The 17,822-nt window shown below is 56.8% G+C and overlaps 1 protein-coding gene across 2 annotated transcripts; it reads left to right on the forward strand.

Moving 5' to 3' along the window:
* Positions 1–286: 286 nt before the first annotated feature.
* Positions 287–17,810, forward strand: PI4KB (phosphatidylinositol 4-kinase beta). Of its 2 annotated transcripts, XM_031608083.2 has the most exons (12): positions 287–517; positions 4,488–5,451; positions 9,772–9,816; positions 12,665–12,892; positions 13,016–13,243; positions 13,831–13,940; positions 14,085–14,189; positions 14,708–14,831; positions 14,910–15,175; positions 15,378–15,510; positions 16,034–16,154; positions 16,338–17,810. In XM_031608083.2, the coding sequence occupies exons 2-12, from the start codon at positions 4,516–4,518 to the stop codon at positions 16,517–16,519; spliced, it is 2,478 nt and encodes an 825-aa protein (XP_031463943.1). In that variant the 5' UTR covers positions 287–517; positions 4,488–4,515; the 3' UTR covers positions 16,520–17,810. The 2 variants fall into 2 exon arrangements, with proteins under 2 accessions (XP_031463943.1, XP_031463944.1); XM_031608084.2 differs by lacking the exon at positions 9,772–9,816 and having other exon boundaries at positions 288–517.
* Positions 17,811–17,822: the final 12 nt, after the last annotated feature.

Below are 17,822 nucleotides of genomic sequence, written 5' to 3' on the forward strand. Positions count from 1 at the left end.
TCCATGCGGTTCTGCCTTTAGGCCCCGCCCTATTTTTAAAGCCACACCCCCTCGACCCGCCCATCTCCGTTTGACCACGCCCCCCCCCCCCACATGACCACGCCTACTCACGTGACCACGCCCTCTATCTGCACCGCCCCTTTTCTCTCACCACGCCTCCCGATTGGCCACGCCTCCATCGTGTACCATCCCTCCGGGCCGGCAGGGGGCGCTGTGCTCTCTGGTCCCGCCCGGCCCCGCCCCGTCCCGTCAGGCGGCGCCGCGGGCAGCCCGGGCCGCCGGGGCCTGCGCTGCCTCCGCCGCTCCGCCGCCGCCGCCTTCCGCCGCCTTCCGCCGGGCCCAGCGCCGCTTCCCCGACCCGAGCGGTTTCGAAGAGCGCCGCGGAGGCCGAATCGTTCGGTTCGGGGCCCTTTCCCGGAGCACCGAGAGCGTTCGGCTCAAGATGAGCCGCCACCGGAGCCCCGCGCGGCCGCCCCGGAGCTCCGCACCGCCGCCCCGTGGGTCCGCAGCGCTGCAGGTGGGCCGGGGGGGTTGGGGGTTCGTGGGGGGGGAAATGGGGCGGGCCGGGCCGGGTCGGGGCTGTGGGGTCCCTTCCAGCACTGCCGGTCTGAGCTCTGTAGGGACCCAGCCGTGCTGTGATCCCGTGGTTCTGTGATCTTTAAGGACCCTTCCAGCCCAGCTGTGCTGTGATCCTGTGATCTTTAAGGACCTTCCAGCCCAGCCGTGCTGTGATCCCGTGGTTCTGTGATCTTTAAGGACCTTCCAGCCCAGCCGTGCTGTGATCCCGTGGTTCTGTGATCTTTAAGGACCTTCCAGCCCAGCCGTGCTGTGATCCCGTGGTTCTGTGATCTTTAAGGACCCTTCCAACCCAGCCGTGCTGTGATCCCGTGGTTCTGTGATCTTTAAGGACCTTCCAGCCCAGCCGTGCTGTGATCCCGTGGTTCTGTGATCTTTAAGGACCTTCCAGCCCAGCCGTGCTGTGATCCCGTGGTTCTGTGATCTTTAAGGACCTTCCAGCCCAGCTGTGCTGTGATCCTGTGATCTTTAAGGACCCTTCCAACCCAGCCGTGCTGTGATCCCACTGTTCTATGATCTTTAGGGTCCCTTCCAACCCCATCCATCACCCCATACAAACAGATGTGTTGGCAGCAGGGCTGGCTGTGAGGATCCCCAGAGCTCCCTTCCCACCCCTGCAGTTCTGTGATTAATGCTCAGGCCCAACGCAGCTGTGATCACAAGGAGGAGGGGGCTCCCATTGTGGCCATAGGGCTGTTCTTTGGGGCCGGGCTGTTATTTTTAATGCAGGGTGAGCCACGTGTGCTGTGTGAGGGCTGAATCTGCTTCAGCTGCGTGCAAAGCGTGGTTGGCAGTGCGTCCACAGCAGTGCTGGGGCTCTGGGAAGGGGATTTCAGGCCTGAAAGAGGAAGCAGCCTCCCCCAGAGGGATCGGTTTGCTGCTGCTTTGGTGCAGAGTGCTGTTGTGAGCTGAGCAGATCCTGGCACCTCGTGCCTCAGTTTCCCCAGCCCTTCAGCTTGCTGGCACTGCAGAGCTGCTCTGCCTCTCTCCAAACCCTCCCGAAGGCACAGTGAGATGCAGAGGGCCGTCAGCTCTGAGCAAAACAAAAAGTACCACGGCGTAATAGAGACCAGATGTCTTGGTGAGACTTCATCCCGCGCTCCTGGTGCTTTGCCAGGGCCAATATTTCTTATTCAAGTCAGGCAGGAGAGAGACTTGGCTTTCCTGTGCAGGCACAGCTCCGTTCCAGCGGAGCTCCCTTTGCTTTTGTCCCTTCTCGAAGGAGCTGCGCTCGAATCGCTGCGCTGACGCCGCTGCCTCGTCTGCTTCTGTGCTCATAGGAGCTTCCTTTTATTTTGTCTTTAATCACTGACTTCAGCACAGTTCCACCAGAGAGAAACTTGGCCTGCTGCGGCTGTGGGTGGAGGATGAGCCACAGAACTGGGCTCAGCCTGTTCTCCAGGCTGCGTCGCTTTGTTGTGCGGAGCCGATGGGGCTTTTCCTCCCTGGTGAGACCCATTTGCAACGGGGGAGATCAGGGTGGGATGCAGCACATTGGAACACGTTGAGCAAACGGTGACGTGAGCCCCAGAAAAATGCAGAGAGGTGAATTTCCTCCGTGGGGATTTCGGGACACGTATCTGTGATGGAGCTGGGATGGTGCGGCTGGGGAGGCCAAGGAGTGAACCCGAAGCACAGAACACTGATTGAAAAGCACAGAGGTAACCCTGCAGCCCTAGGGGCGGATTTGTTGGTTGTGTGCAGTTCTTTAATCCAAGTTTACCCCACTCAGCATTTGCAGATCTCTGCCTGGCTGCGTCTCCTTGGGTGCAAGGCTGCGTGTGCAGAGCGGGAGCAAACGCTGCACTCCTGGTTGACGTGGCGAAAGGATTTGGGAATTGGGGCTGTGGTTGTAGTGACCGCATTTTGAAATGTGGTCACCTGGAAATGATAGAGAGAAGTGGTGTTAGTGAGCTTCAGTGCTTTTAATCAGGTCCTGCCTTCTCCGTGAGCAGTGGGCAGGTTGAATGCCCAGCGCTGCTGCACAAACAGTGCACAGGAGCAGCGCAGGGACTCCTGCACGATGGGGCTGTCTGAGTGCAAATAGAGTCAGTGCTGATAGTTTCACTCCAGGTGTTTGGGATGCGGCTGCCCATGTGCCCTGCAGAGAGGGACCAGGGGCAGGAGTCCCCCCAGGAGCCCACCTGGGAGAAGAGCGGTTGCTGTGCTGAGCTCTGACCCCAAGGAGGGGTTGGTTTGGGTCACCCCAAGAGCACAGCTCTCCTGGGACTCCTCCCTTCCCTGCTCTGCCCTTCTCCAAAGGAGGTTTCTCGGATCCTGCCCACACTGTGTTGTAGGTTCTCCCTTTTCCCTGAGCAGTGCTAATTTAAAAATTGGGTTGTTTGGGTTTTCACGGCCTCACCAAGAAGGAAAAACAACTTCCTTGTGCTTGCCGGGTCTTTAGGATCTAATGACCACAACTATTCGAGGCATGCGGGATTTGGACCGAGGGGAATGGCAGGCACAGAGGAAAATGTGGTGTCGTGCTGCTGTGAAAGATGCCATTCATATCGATTCCGACTGCTGAACTTTGGTCGGGTTCCTTCACTATGGGGACAGGAGGAGGAAGTTGGCACGCACACAGGGACGGGGCTGGTCTGTTGGTGGGGCCGGTGCTGTGCTGTCATTAGCCTAACCCTAACCCTAACCCATCATCCTGGTGCCTTGTGAGCCCAGTGGGACACGGCATAAAGCATCACTGGTCCTCCTGGTTCAGGCACTGGGTGATGGCGTGGGAAATGGTGACATGCTGCAAGAGGGGAACTGAGAGCAGGATTCTCCCACTGCCTTGGGGTGAAGGAGCAGATGGGACAGCAGAGGGAATGGGGTCGGGACAGAGCTGTTGGGAACGGTGTTGCAGTGCCAGATCACTGCTGGATCTCTGCAGGGTGTCCCTGTGCTTCTCCTCGAGGGCTTATGCTGCTCAGCTGTAATCGCCTGCAGAAGTAATCAGATAACACAAGGTCATTCCATTAGCAGGGAATTACCTCGTTGCAGGAACCTCCTGGTGCAATTTCTGGAGCACAATTGGGGCCGAGGGTCGCATGGAGGCAGCAAATATTTCATTGTAGCTCCTCCGAAAGCCCTCATTTTTCCCACTGTGCTGAATGGGGAAAGCAGGAGGGAATCATCAATCTGCTCGCAGTGCTCCGTGCTGGTGGGAGGCATCGAGTTCTCCTGCAGGCTGTGAGCTGTGGGGATGTTATGGCAATGTTAGCAGGCTGCTTCTCTTGGCATTGCCATCATTCTGGCTGGTTATCTGCAGGGATGCCCCGCTGCTCTTCTTATCAAGATGGGAAACCAGAAAGTGCACTCAGTTCCTCATTTATCTCGCTTTTAAATCGTCCTTAAGCGCTAATCATTGGTGAGGATGTGTCATCTAGGCATTAGTGCCTGGACTTTGAGAGCAGGGACCTTGCAGCAATAAAACCCTTCGTTGCTGCTCTGGCAGTGCAGGTTGGGGCACTCGGGAGCTTTTCCTTTTGGTGTTGATCCTGCTGGAAGCTGAAGGGCAGCAGTGGAGCAGGATGAGCAGGACAGCCTCCAGCACTGCAGGATTCCTTCACCACTGCCTGTCGAGCACCCTGCTTCTTCCTTTCCCCCTCTCTTTCTCTATTTGGCTTGCTCAGGTTTTTTTATTGTCATGGTAACAGAGATTTGGTGTCGTGGCTCAGAGATGCTCACAGCTCTCTCCAGTCTGGGTGGGCACCAGGAAGACCTTCAGAACCCCACTGACCACCTCCATGGGCACGTCCTGCCCTGACAGAGGCAGTCAGTTTGCCCCAATGCTCCTCTCAGCTCTTTGCACACCCTGGGCAGGACTTTCCCACCTGGGAACTCCATCCTGCGCAGTGGAAGCTGCATCCATAACCACATTTTTTTTTTTTGTCTCTTTTCCTTATGTTTCCCAGCTCTGAAAGGTGCAGGTCCACCACTGCTATGGGAGACTCCATCGCAGACCCAGCGCGAGGGAGCGGCGTGGAGCCCAGCTGCGTGTCGCAGGGCAACGGGTCGGCCCTCAGCGTCATCACCGAGGGCGTCGGGGAGCTGGCAGTCATCGACCCCGAGGTGGCCAAGAAAGCCTGCGAGGAGGTCCTGGAGAAGGTCAAGCTGATGCACGGCGTCTCCTCGGACAGCTCGACCAACGCGGGTGATGGCGGCGAGGCGGAGCGCAGCCTGCGGGCTGCTGGGGATTTGGCCAACGGGGAGCTGGTGGAGGGCTGTGAGGTCCGTTGCTTGGACGATCTGCCCAGCACGGCCTCCAGGATCCAGGAGGAGGAGGATGAGACTGCTGCCAACACGGTGAGGACGGCCCGGAAGCGGCAGAAGAACAACTCGGCGAAGCAGTCCTGGCTCCTCCGGCTCTTTGAATCCAAACTCTTTGATATTTCCATGGCCATTTCGTACCTGTACAATTCAAAGGAACCCGGCGTGCAGGCTTACATTGGGAATAGGTTGTTCTGCTTTAGGAACGAGGATGTGGACTTTTACCTGCCGCAGCTGCTCAATATGTACATTCACATGGACGAGGATGTGGGGGATGCCATCAAACCCTACATCGTGCACCGCTGCCGGCAGAGCATCAACTTCTCCCTGCAGTGCGCGCTGCTGCTGGGCGCCTACTCGTCCGACATGCACATCTCCACCCAGCGGCACTCCCGAGGGACCAAGCTGAGGAAGCTCATCCTCTCGGACGAGTTGAAGCCAGCTCATAAGAAGAGGGAGCTGCCTTCTCTGAGCCCGGCGCCTGACATGGGGTTGTCCCCTTCCAAAAGGACTCACCAGAGGTCCAAATCGGACGCCACGGTGACCATCAGCCTGAGCAGCAATCTGAAGCGCACAGCCAGCAATCCCAAAGTGGAGAGTGAGGAGGAGGTAATGTTGGGGCTCCCCAGAACTCAGCCTGGGAGGGGATGCCCATAGGGACGTGCTTGAGCCGTCAGTACTCATCCCACAGCTCCTCTGCTGCAGGATTTTGGTCCTGCTTGCTGTGATGGAGTTGTGATTCCTCTATTAATATTCATGTGAAGGAGAGTCCAGCTCTGGCAACAGTGGGGGTCTGGGTGCCCACTTGGGTCAGTTTGGGCTCCCTGCAGCCCCTCAGCCCCAAATGCTTCACCTCCCCAACCCTGCAGCTCACCAGCCTCATCCCTGCCCTGCTGAGCTCCCCGTGGGTTTCATCAGGGCGGGATGTGCAGGCAGAGTTCCTCTTAAATTTCATTTCCATGGGTTGAGAAGACACTGCTGTGTCTGGAGGCACTTTGTGGGTGTGGGAATGCCGCTCCTCTGCGTTCGTTTGAGGAAGCAGAGGCTCCAAAAGGGGAATTTTCCTGGTGCGACGGGAAGGGAGGATGTGTGATGGCTTCTCAGATAAGGCAGAGAGCTGGATGAGGAGAGTGAGCTGCTTCCTACGCTGCTGAACTCCCACTCCACTCAGCAGCCAAGCTGATGTCTCTGTTTTGCGATCTGATTGCTGTTGGAAATCTGATTTCCTCCTTGTTGCAGCCTGTTGGGGTTTGGCAGTGCTGGACAGGCTCTGGGCAGCTGAGGGTTGTGAGCTCTTTGCTGATGGATGGGCTGCCATGTTCAGAACAGGCTGGTGATGGCTGGTGGGGCTCACATGGCCTTTCCCCCATGTCTGGGGCACACAGACCCTGTCCCAGGCTGCCCCTTCCTGGGCTGGTTGTGCTGGCAGCCACCACTGTCTGGACACGGGGATCTTGTGGTGCTTTTGCAACAGTGGAAGATTTCTTGGCTTCCCTGCCTCGCCTGAGATTCCCTCTGTTGTCAGTCACTGCAGGGGCCACGTGCTCTCACTGAAACTCGGAGTTGGTGTGTTTGGAAATGGATGTGAAGGTTACAGGGCTGCAAAGCTTCGGTCAGCAGGGCTGGAGGTGCTCTGTCTGATTGATCCCAGGCTGAAACTCCCCCAGCTCCGGGGCACGAGGCGTTTTGGGCTGGCTGAGCAAATTAATCATCCCCATCTTTCCCCTTCGTGGTTGTAAAGCAGTGGCTGTGGAAAGCAGGACGTGCCGAGGTCCCGTGCTCACACTGACTGCAGCTGCCTGAATAATGGAAACTGAAGCTTTGCATAAATGATAGATGAAAGCAGCACTGAGAATAGTTTCTCTTGGCAGCGTTGGTTTGAAACATGTTTCAATCTCATGGCCACACAGGCTGTTTCAATGCTGTGTAGCATTGGGGATGGTTGAGATGCTGTCAGACCTTCCTTGATCTCTGAACATCCCCAGCTGACTTTGTGGTGCTGAGCAGAGCTGCTCTGTCTGCTGCCATCCCACCAGGTCAGCCTGCTGCTGGGGTTGTGCTCCAGGCAGGACCTGTCCGTGTGTGTATCTTAGGGCTGATCTGTGGTGTGAATTCCAGCAAATTTGGGGTTACCTCCACCTGCAAGGTGGTTTCCCTCAGTCCAGAGCACCAGCAGGCAGGGTCACAGCAGGACCAGCACTTTATTGATCCCCATCTTCTCTCAGATTTGAGATTTTGGAACTGAGGGATCTTTAAGAGCAGCCAGATTCAGCCCAGCCAGGGGAAGGAGATCACAAAAATGATCCAGGAGGAGGGGAAGGATCAGGGAAGGGGAAGAGGTTCTACAAAGGCTGCAGGGATGCTGTGGGCTGGCTGTACACCACCACGAGGCCTCCCCTCAACTTCCTCTTCCCTGAGGCAAACGAACCACAGCACCTCAGCCACGCTTGATACCCTCAGACCCTTCTGTGACTGCATGCAGTCCCTCATCTCCCATCAATATTCCACCTCTTCTATCTCCCATTTCACACCTCTGGGGCTGCGTGGCTCCATGGTGCTGCTTCTGAGATCTGCTCTTCCTTTCCCCACGGCTGCTCACAGCTGCAGCAATTTGTTTCTAACAAACTGTTCCCTCTGCTGAGGTCTCTGTGTTCGCTTCTCCTGCTGCTGTGGTTATGCAGTGTGAGGTTTTGTGACACGTTTGTGCTGTGTGTTCTCAGTCTCCACCAGCTCCCATCTGCAGCAGCATTTCGTGCTCTGGTTCTGATGCTGCAAATTTCTTTTCCTTTGCTACTTTTCAATTAACACAAAGGTAGAGGAGGCAGAGGCTGTCAGTGGGGACCTCACAGAACGTCCCCAATTGGAAGGGACCCACAGGGACCACCGAGTCCACCCCAGTCCTGCACAGCACCCCCAAACCCTATATATGAGAGCAGTGTCCAAATGCTTCAATGCTGATTTTTCCACTGGGCAACCTGAGAACCAAAGGGAGATCAGTTGCCTGTAACCTGAGCTGAGTTACTGAACAGAGGAGCGCTGGTAAGAGCTGGGTGGTAGAAAATGGGACGGGATGCTGCATGCAGGGGTTGTGGGGATGCAGCATCGGGGTGGATGCAGCCCAGTCTGGGGCTGAGCTCCCACACCCCAGAGCTGCAGTGCCTGCAGGTTGGGCACGGCGTGTGAACAGTGCTTGGCTCAACCGGTTCCACGAGGCAAGCAGAGGGGAAAAAAAAAAAAACAAACGTTCATTAGGAAGCTGCTAATTGAATAACCGGTTAAGAATCTGGGTTGGCTGCGGGAGGGAGCTCCTCCGGTGCCGGCTGGGCTGGGGCTGCTGCAGGTCGATGTGTTGGAGGAGGAGCAGAGCTTTCACACGGCGCTGGGGCTGAGCGTGGGTTAGTGGGGCTGATTTTGTTTTTGTTTTTAGCAGCCACATCAGCAGCACCGTGAGCAGCCGGGGTTTGTATGCAAAGCTGTCTGCAAAGCTGTCTGCGTCGGCATTTCTGCTCCGATTCGCCCATCAGCTCTGAATGGGAAGCGTTGCTGGGAGGCTGAGCTCTCCATTTGCTCCTCCCTGCCCACGGATCCCCTTTGAACGCCTCTCTGGCACCACTCACAGGGTGGACTTTGGCCTTTTACCTCTGGAGCTGCACCTTTGGCTGTGCTGCTGGAAGTGCCCTCTCTGGTAGAGCTCCTTTCCCAGTAGAGCTCATTTATTTCTCCAGTGCTTTCCTCTGGGGATAGGAACCCACAGGAGGGTTAACACTGCAATGCCACCAGCGTTCTTGCTGACCCCATCCATGAGTCAGAGCTTGGGGCCTTGGCTTCTTTTCTCCATCATCTTTTCTGCACCATCCCTTTGGCTTTGGGATGTTGGTCCCACGGCCGTGGTGACAGCAGCAGCTGTAGGGTCTGTGATCCAATTTTGGCTGTCCTGGTTGTTTGTCTTGGAGGTGAAACCCGCAGCACACGCAGCCTGGTGGGACGCTGGGCTCTCCTCTTTCACTTTCGTTTTTTTTAAGACACAAACTGTTGCCATCCATGGCAACCAGGAAGATTCATTGCTTGGTTTTGCCATCAGTACGAAAGTCCTCTGCAGGGGATTTGTGGAAGTGAAGGTGTTCCTGTGGGCTGAGGTGCACTGAGCTCTGTTTTCAAACACTTTCTGTGCTCCGTGTCCTAAATTCATGCCAACAGCTTCCACCTCAATGCCTCCAAACCTCTGCTAGGAGGCTCCTGGCAGTCCCCACCATGCAGGTTGTGTTTTCAGTGCTCCATTTGCCAACAAATTCTGACATTTTTCCCTCAACGAGCCTTGCTGGGGCCCAGCACCGTTGTAGGGTTGTTCTGCAGTCACAAGGAAGCTATTAATTTCAGCACTGTTATTGCTTACGGTGAGATTAAGCCTGATGGAATTAGCATATCCCTGTAATTAATGCGCTCAGAACGATCTGTTTGTTTCTTTTTGGGAGGAGAACATTAAAACCCATCGCTGAGAGTGGGCTCAGGGGGGAGAAGCGCCGTCATCACCTCTTTTTGTATGAAATTAATGGATGTGGGGGGAGCAGAGGGTGGAGGAGAGCTTGAAAGGACGAGGAAGGGAAAACCGTGTTGGTGTTTGTGTTGGTTTTTCTGTTGGTTTGTGTTGGTTTTTCTGTTGGTTTGTGTTGGTTTTTCTGTTGGTTTGTGTTGGTTTTTCTGTTGGTTTGTGTTGGTTTTTCTGGACGCCAGCCCTGGGGTTTGGAGCCCAGAATGGAAGGCAAGCAGTGATGCAATGGGGGGCAAAGCAAAAGAAAAGAAATGCAAAGTGATGGTGATGAACCTGGAGCTAAACTACTGCTTTTTCTCCTCCTCCCCCTCCTTCCTCTCTCTGACCGTGCTGCCACCACCCAAAAACGGCCACCAAAACCCCTTCCATCCATTTCCCAGGAGCTCTCCTCGAGTACGGAAAGCCTTGATAACTCATTCTGTTCCGTAAGTGGTTTTGTTCTGCTCCTGGGCCCTCCGTCCTACAGCAGCATTTCCTCTAACCTCCCACCTCCAAACCCCACATAACTGCTGACCCCAACGTCACACCAAAGGCTTTCTGCCCCGTTTGGGGATCAAACAAACCCTGGGGGTTGGACCTGGCTGCTCATCACCAAACCAAGTGGGCACAACGGAGGGGTTCCCCTCCTGCTGAGCTGTGAGTTCTGCCCTGCCATGCGCTGCCCTTTGCGTTGCAGCGTTAGCAGACAAAGAGGAAATGCTGTTTTCCTTGAATTTGTCCTTTTTTTAAAAAAAAAAAAAAAAAAATTCCTCTGCCTGCTAGGGTTTCATTTGCTTCTTCCACGGATCGTTTCCTCCCCTCTTTGCGTTGCACTTTGGGCTGTTGATCAACCCCAGCACCTCCCAGCAGAGCCTCTTTTTGCTGTGAGCCTTCTTTCAGTTTTGAGCCAATCACATCTTTCTCATTCACACCATCCTCCTCCTTCCTCCTCCTTCCTCCTCCTCCTCCTCCCCATGTTCCCCGGTTGGGATTTACAGTGGGATCCCAAAATGTAGTCCATGATCAAATCCATTGCCCTGGGCAGCAGCACGGAATGCCTCACAGATCTGCAGCCCTCAGGGTAGGGATTGGGTGGGAGGGGGAAGGGGCTGGAGGGAGCCCTGGCACCTCATATGGCTCCCATCCCCTCCTCACTCCTCGTGTTCCTCTGGAGCTCAAGAATCCTTTGCTGAGAGCAGGAGGAAAACCTGCAGCAGTGAACCCAAAGCACGGTGCTGTGCCCCCCAGCCCTGCTCAGATGTGGGCTCACCTCTTTGGGGTTTTGTTTCCAGGTTGGACATCAGGAAATATTTCTGCTCCAGAAGAGCAGAGGTGCATTGGAAAAGGGTTTGGGGGGTCGGGGGGTTTGCAGAATGGCAGACATGTGGCACTTGGGGACATGATGAGGGGGTGTGGGGGGGAGCTGGGGTGATGATTTGGGATCTGAATGATCTTTTCCAACCTCAGTGGTGCTGTGGTTGGGCAGTGTGGGATGGGTGGGGTTGCACTGGGTGGTCCTGGAGGTCTTTTCCAACCCTGATGACTCTGTGGTCCTATTTAGGGACATTGGATAGTGGGCATGGGGGGGATGGTTTGAGGTTGGATGTGATGACCTGAGGGATCTTTTCCAACCTCAGTGACCCTATGAGTGGGCAGGGGGGTGGGGGTGGGCTGATGGTTGGCCGTGATGATCTTAGTGGTCTTTTCCAACCTCAGTGATCCCATGGGATCTCCTCCATCTCTGCGTTAGGAAGCACAATGGGAGGTGAGGAGTCCTTGTGAGAGGCTGGGAGGGAGGTGGGGGGTGGGCTGATATCGCTGTATCTGCCCTCCCTTTGCTTTTCAGGGCTTGGGATGATGCCAGCCCTGCAGCCCCAGGTGCCATGGCCAATAGCAGGAGCATCCTTGGCCAGGAGAGCTTTCCTTCCAGGCTGTGCAAGCCTTGCTCCTTTATCTCAAGCAGAAATGCAGCCACCTGGGCTCTTTGCAAGTGTTTATCCCAAACTTATGAACGGGGAAGGATGGGGGGACCCACAGCTTGTTGGCTCATCCTCACCACGTGGGAGGAGGGGGGCGGTGGGTTCACAGAATGCATCATCTTGGGTTGGCACCCGGATTTGGAGGACCGAGGGAAGAATCTCATCTCAATCCCAATAATGCCAAATAGTGCTGAGCTGGGGGATGCGCTTGGAGCAGAGGGGGCTGGGGAGGGCAGTCCTTGGCCACGTGTTTGTGGTCGGAGGAGCTAAGAGCTGAACCTTTCCAACCAGAACACGAATGGCAGAGGGTGGGCTGGAGGGCAGTGCGGTGCTCCAGCATTGGGGGAAGGTGCTGTGGGGTCTGGGAGGAGCAGGGCTGGGAGTGCTGGGGAAGCAGATGGGCCTCTGCTGGAGCTGCACGGATTGATCCCAGCCTGGACTGGGGAGAACTTTGCAAGATGGCAGCTGGGAGTGCTACCTGGTCCCAAATGTGACCCACGGGATGGGCACAACCTGATCCCACAGCTGTGCAGCCTGGAGTGCAGACATTCCATAGCAGAGCGGTGGGAGAGGAAGGGAAGCAGTGCTGGAAGGAGCAGAGCATCTCCAGGATGTGCTGCATCGTCCTGCTCTGTGCAGAAATGGGATCCAGTGGAGCAGAACAGCCCTAAAGGCTGAGGAAGTGCTGTGGCCTTGGGCAGCAGTGGGCTGAACCCCGGCTGGGGGGTTTTGGACGTGGACTACACTGCATTCCCACTTCCCCTCCCAAAGGGAACAAATGGTGCTGCTCCTCTTTCACCATTTCTTTCTTTTGCTCTCCGCCGTTTTTCATTTTGCTGCCTTCTCTCATGCCCTGTAGCTTGTTGCATGTGCATTTCCTGCATGGTTGTGCAGTGAGCACGTGTGTGAGTTTAATCCTGCATTTCTCGTGGCAAAAAATCAGCCGTTAATCGCTCCTTGCACTGATTGGGAAGTTTGTCTTTCGAAGAGAGCCCTTCACCTGCGGGGCTGCAAAGCTGCACTTCGCTCTGTGCCAAATGATCGGGACTGAGAAACCGAGGGGGCTCAGAGCTGAGCTGCGTGGGATCCCAGAGCCGTGGGGTGGATGTGGGGATTGCTGGGCTGCAGGAGGGGATCTCCAGATCCGCTGTGGGAGGGAGAGGCGCTGGGATCATCCCGTCTAGGAGCACAGGGTGGGGTGGGGAGAGCTGCGTTCACCTTCGGAACGCATCCCGGTGCTCTCAGCCCGATGGCAGAACGAGCAGCATCTCCAACCTGCAGCCCCCCTCACTCCATGCCCTCCTTCCCCCCGCAGCCCGTCAGGCTCGCTCCCGAGCGGGAGTTCATCAAATCCCTGATGGCCATCGGGAAGCGCCTGGCCACGCTGCCCACCAAAGAGCAGAAGACGCAGCGGCTCATCTCGGAGCTGTCGCTGCTCAACCACAAACTGCCCGCGCGCGCCTGGCTGCCCACGGCCGGCTTCGAGCACCACGTGGTCAGGGTGCCCCACACGCAGGCGGTGGTGCTGAACTCCAAGGACAAGGTGAGCTCTTGGAACAGAGGGTTTCGTCTTCAAAACGTCCCCCTCTGCTCTGCGTTCGCCCCGTGAGGCTGGAGAGCAGCTCTGTGCTCCCGCAGCCCCGTAACGCCGCCTTGCTTCCCCCAGGCTCCCTATTTAATCTACGTGGAAGTGCTTGAATGTGACAATTTCGACACAGCGAATGTCCCAGCGAGGATCCCTGAGAACCGCATCCGGAGCACACGCTCAGCCGAGAACCTCCCCGAGTGTGGGATCACAGCCGAGCAGAGGACCAGCAGCTTCACCACCGTCCCCAACTACGACAACGACGACGAGGCGTGGTCTGTGGATGACATCGTGGAGCTGCAGGTGGAGGTGAGGCCGTGCTGCAGGCTTTCCCATCTGTGTGCCATCCAGAAAGACCCCGCAGTGAGGCCAGGAGAACCTCCTGTGGGTCAGCAGAGCCAGTGCAGGGTCACCGCAGCCTCTGTTGTCACTGCAGGTTGAGAATGGAAGGATGGAGTGCAGCCCTGCTAAAAGGACCTAAGGGTAGTGGCACAGGTTGCCCAGAGAGGTGGGGGTGCCCCATCCCTGCAGATCCCCATGGTCGGGCTGGTGGGCTGTGAGCTCTGATGGAGCTGTGGGCATCCCCGTTCATCGCAGGAGAGTTGGATGAAATGCCCTTTTAGGGTCCCTTCCAACTCAAACCATTCTGTGATTCTGTGACCTTAATGATCCACAGAACCGTGGGATGGTTGGGTTGGGAGAGTTTTTGAAGATCAGCCTCAGAAACATAAAATGGTTTGGGTCAAAGGGACCTTGTCCCTGCTCATCGTGAGGGGATGGGACCAGATGGCCTTTAAGGGCCCCTTCCATCCCAAAGCACTCTGTGGCTCTGTGGGTTGCTGTCCCGAGGTCACACAAAGACCTGTGGCAGTAACAGCAGCCCCCTCCCCTCCCAGCTGCCGGAGATCCACACCAACAGCTGCGACAACATCTCCCAGTTCTCTGTGGACAGCATCACAAGCCAGGAGAGCCGCGAGCCAGTGTTCATTGCTGCCGGGGACATCAGGTGAGGTCCCAACATTGTGTCCCCAGGGAAGTGGTGGGGCTGAGCCCCATGGGATCCTTCCAAAGCCCTTTGAACCTTTGAGGGGCTGTGGGGGTCGCAGTGATGGCACTGTGCTGCTGACCCCCACCCTGCTCTGTCCCGCAGGCGGCGGCTCTCGGAGCAGCTGGCTCACACCCCCACGTCCTTCAGGAGGGACCCCGAGGACCCGTCTGCTGTCGCCCTCAAGGAGCCGTGGCAGGAGAAAGTCAGGTAAGGTGGGGGTCTGCGTTGGGGGGGGGGCATGTGGTGATGTGAGATTGGTCCTCCTGAGCTCTGCCTGGCCCTCAACCGCAGCCAACTCCAGACCTGGTGCGTGGGAGGAGAAGAGAAGGAGGGAGAAAATCCCTCTGATTTGCCGTCCCTGGGCAGAGCTCGGAGGGGCTTTGCAGGTATTTATAGGCTCCTGCTGTGTCAGGGCGGTTTGGATCAACTCCAGAATAGATCCTTTGTGTTCCTAGCCTCGCAATTGTATGTCCAGCCCCCACTGCACAGATGTGAAGGTTTTCTGGGGGGACTCAGGAGCTCCTTCCTTTCCACTCCTCTCCATGATGCCCTGTGGCACAGGGGAGCTCACCCTGAGGTTGGCTGAGGCTTCGTGTGCATCAGGAGTGGCCCTGGAGCTCATTTTGCTGCAGTCTCAGTGGGGTGGAGGCTCTCCTTTCCCCCACACCCCCACCAGACCCACCTCACTGCCCCCTCCCCACCCTGACTTCATGTTTCTCCCGCAGGCGGATCAGGGAAGGGTCCCCATATGGACACCTCCCCTCCTGGCGCCTCCTCTCTGTCATCGTTAAGTGTGGGGACGACCTGCGGCAGGAGCTGCTCGCCTTCCAAGTCCTCAAGCAGCTGCAGGTGAGGAGGGATGGGGCCATTGGAGTCCTTCCTTTTCCCCCCAGCTGCAGTGCTGAGGTTTCACTTCTTTCCCCGCAGTCCATCTGGGAGCAGGAGCGCGTCCCGCTCTGGATCAAGCCATACAAAATCCTCGTCATCTCCGCCGACAGCGGCATGATTGAGCCGGTGGTGAACGCCGTTTCCATCCACCAAATCAAGAAGCAATCCCTGCTGTCGCTGCTGGATTACTTCCTGCAGGAGCACGGCAGTTACAACACTGAGTCCTTCCTTACGGCACAGAGGAACTTCGTGCAGAGCTGTGCTGGGTACTGCCTGGTGTGCTACCTGCTGCAGGTCAAGGACAGGTGGGTCCTGCAGCTGTGCAGGGGTTGGAAGGACCTCTGTGGGTGGCTGAGGCCAACCCCATAGGGTCACGGTGCTGTCGGTGTCGTATCCATGTTCTGGGATTCACTCTGTGATAGAGGGTGAATTTGGGAGCGGATGTGTCAGTGCCGTGCCCCGCTCTGAGCATACAGAGTTTCACAAAGCCTTTCCCCTCCTGCTCAGGCACAATGGGAACATCCTGCTGGATGCAGACGGACACATCATCCACATCGACTTCGGGTTCATCCTTTCCAGCTCCCCCAGGAACCTCGGCTTCGAGACGTCCGCCTTCAAACTCACCACGGAGTTCGTGGATGTGAGTGAGCAATGATCCCAAGGGCTGACAGTGGCAGCTCTGCAGCTCGTGGGGCTCAGCTGGAAAGTGTAAAGCAGCTCCAGATTGGAGCTCTCTGTGCAGCGTGGGTTCATTCACAGTGGTCAAATTGCACGACCCTGTGGAGACCCCCATGGTCAAACTGACGGGCTGATGGAGCTCTGGGTGTCCCCATTCATTGCAGGGGATGAGATGACTTTTAATGATTTCCAGTGCAGATAATCCTGTAGTTCTCTGACCTTAACGATCGCTCACAGAGCCATGGAATGGTTGAGCTGGAAAGGTCCTGAAAGATCAACCTCAGAACCATAGAACCATAGGATTGGTTTGGGCTGAAGCGATTTTATCCCTGTTCACTTTGGTGGGGTGGGAGCAGGTGGATCCCTTCCAACCCAAACCATTCTCTGGCTCTGTGAAATTCCCCCGTATTCCCACTGTTCTGTGCCATCCCTCTGCCCCAGCAGCGCTGCTCCCCACCCTCTGCTCACTGCTTTTTGCCCTGCAGGTAATGGGGGGCCCAGATGGGGACATGTTCAACTACTACAAGATGCTGATGCTGCAGGGGCTGATCGCCGCACGGAAGCACATGGATAAAGTGGTGCAGATTGTGGAGATCATGCAGCAAGGTGAGGGGGTGAGGGGGGAGCTGCACCCGGGCTGTTGGTGTGCCCAGCCTCACAGAGCCCAGCCCCATCCCGATATCAGTTGCACCGCCCTCCAGCCTGAGCACAGAGCAGATCCCCCTCCCTGTGCTCTCAGTGGAGCCCTGCGGGGTCCCCTCTGCCCATCACCCTCTTCTCACCCCCCAGGCTCACAGCTCCCCTGCTTCCACGGCTCCAGCACCATCCGCAACCTGAAGGAGCGTTTCCACATGAACATGACGGAGGAGCAGTTGCAGCTGCTGGTGGAGCAGATGGTGGATGGCAGCATGCGCTCCATCACCACCAAACTGTACGACGGCTTCCAGTACCTCACCAACGGCATCATGTGAGCGTAGCCCCCCCCTGTGGGGACGTGGGACCCCTTCCTGGGGACGGCCCTTCTGCTTTCAGGGTCTTTTTCTTTTGTGTTGAGGGACTCCTAAAAATAAGAACACAAAACAGAGCGGAAAAATCCCTCCTTGTGTGAACGGGAGCGAAAATGGGCACATGGGGCACATGGGGCACGCGGGCTGCACTGTCCCTATGGGGCTGCAGAGGGCTGCAGGGCAGTGGGGAGCGCTCCCAAAAAACACTGATGGGGTCAGGGGGTGGTGAATGGGTCTGACCCCCACCTGTGAGTGCTGGCAGTGCTGCGTGGAGGTGAATCCCAATGGCCCCAACCCTGCATGTGCCCCCACGCAGCCTCTGGGGGGGTCCCTGTAGGCCCCTTCCTTTGGTCCCCCCTCCCAAAAGCCTCATCCTGTGCTCCCACTGCAGCCCCTCACCGTGGGGTCCTGCTGGGGCCGATACCCACCTTGGTGCCCTCACCCCCTCACTCTCCTTTCCAGTTTTTTGTGTGTCTTTTCTTTTTTTTGGTTTTGTTTTTTTTTTGGACTCTGTTCCCCCCTTTTGGGACTGTGAAATGTTTCCCCATCCTCCCACAATAACGTCTGTGGCTGCTTTGCCCCCCCCCCCCCCGGACCGTCTGGCCCCACAGCAGCAGTGGGATGGGGTCAGGGCAGCACTGAACCCCCTGGAAGGAGTGAAGGAAATGGGGATTCCTGCTCTATATGGGGGCAGTGCTGCTGACCCACAGCTGCTCCCTAACAGCCCCACTGCCCCAGTCCCCCTATGTCTGTAGGGCCGTCCCCCCCCCCTCCATCCCCCTCTGTTCTTTCAGCACTAATTATTTGTCACAGTGATTATTTCGCATTAAAAAACAAAACCAACAGAAGCTCAAACCCACCCAACCATTCTTGTATCACAGCGTTGTGTTCCCACGGCCTTGCAGTGGGGAAATGCCCCCATTGCACCACAGACCTCACGAGGGACCCCCACTGCTGGGGCAAAAGGGGGCTCAGATCGGGGGGGACTCATTGGGAGGCACTCAGCTCTGTTTTGGGGCACCGTGCCCAGTTTTTGGGGTACCCAGACCCACTTGGGGGGGGGGCACCGAGCTCCGTTGTGGGGCACCCAGCATGATTTTGGGGCAGAATTGCCTCGTTTTGGGACCGGGCTGGGGGTGGCCATGTGCTGGGAGCCCCCCCAGGGCCGCAGAAGGAATAGAGGCACCGAAGGGGTTAAACCACTAAAAGTTTAATTGCGTTATGACTACAAGAATAAAGGATACCTGAGAGCCTCTGCAGTGCCCGT

Source organism: Phasianus colchicus, chromosome 30 (genome assembly GCF_987193195.1).
Source record: "Phasianus colchicus chromosome 30, bPhaCol1.hap1.1, whole genome shotgun sequence".
Lineage (NCBI taxonomy): Eukaryota > Metazoa > Chordata > Aves > Galliformes > Phasianidae > Phasianus > Phasianus colchicus.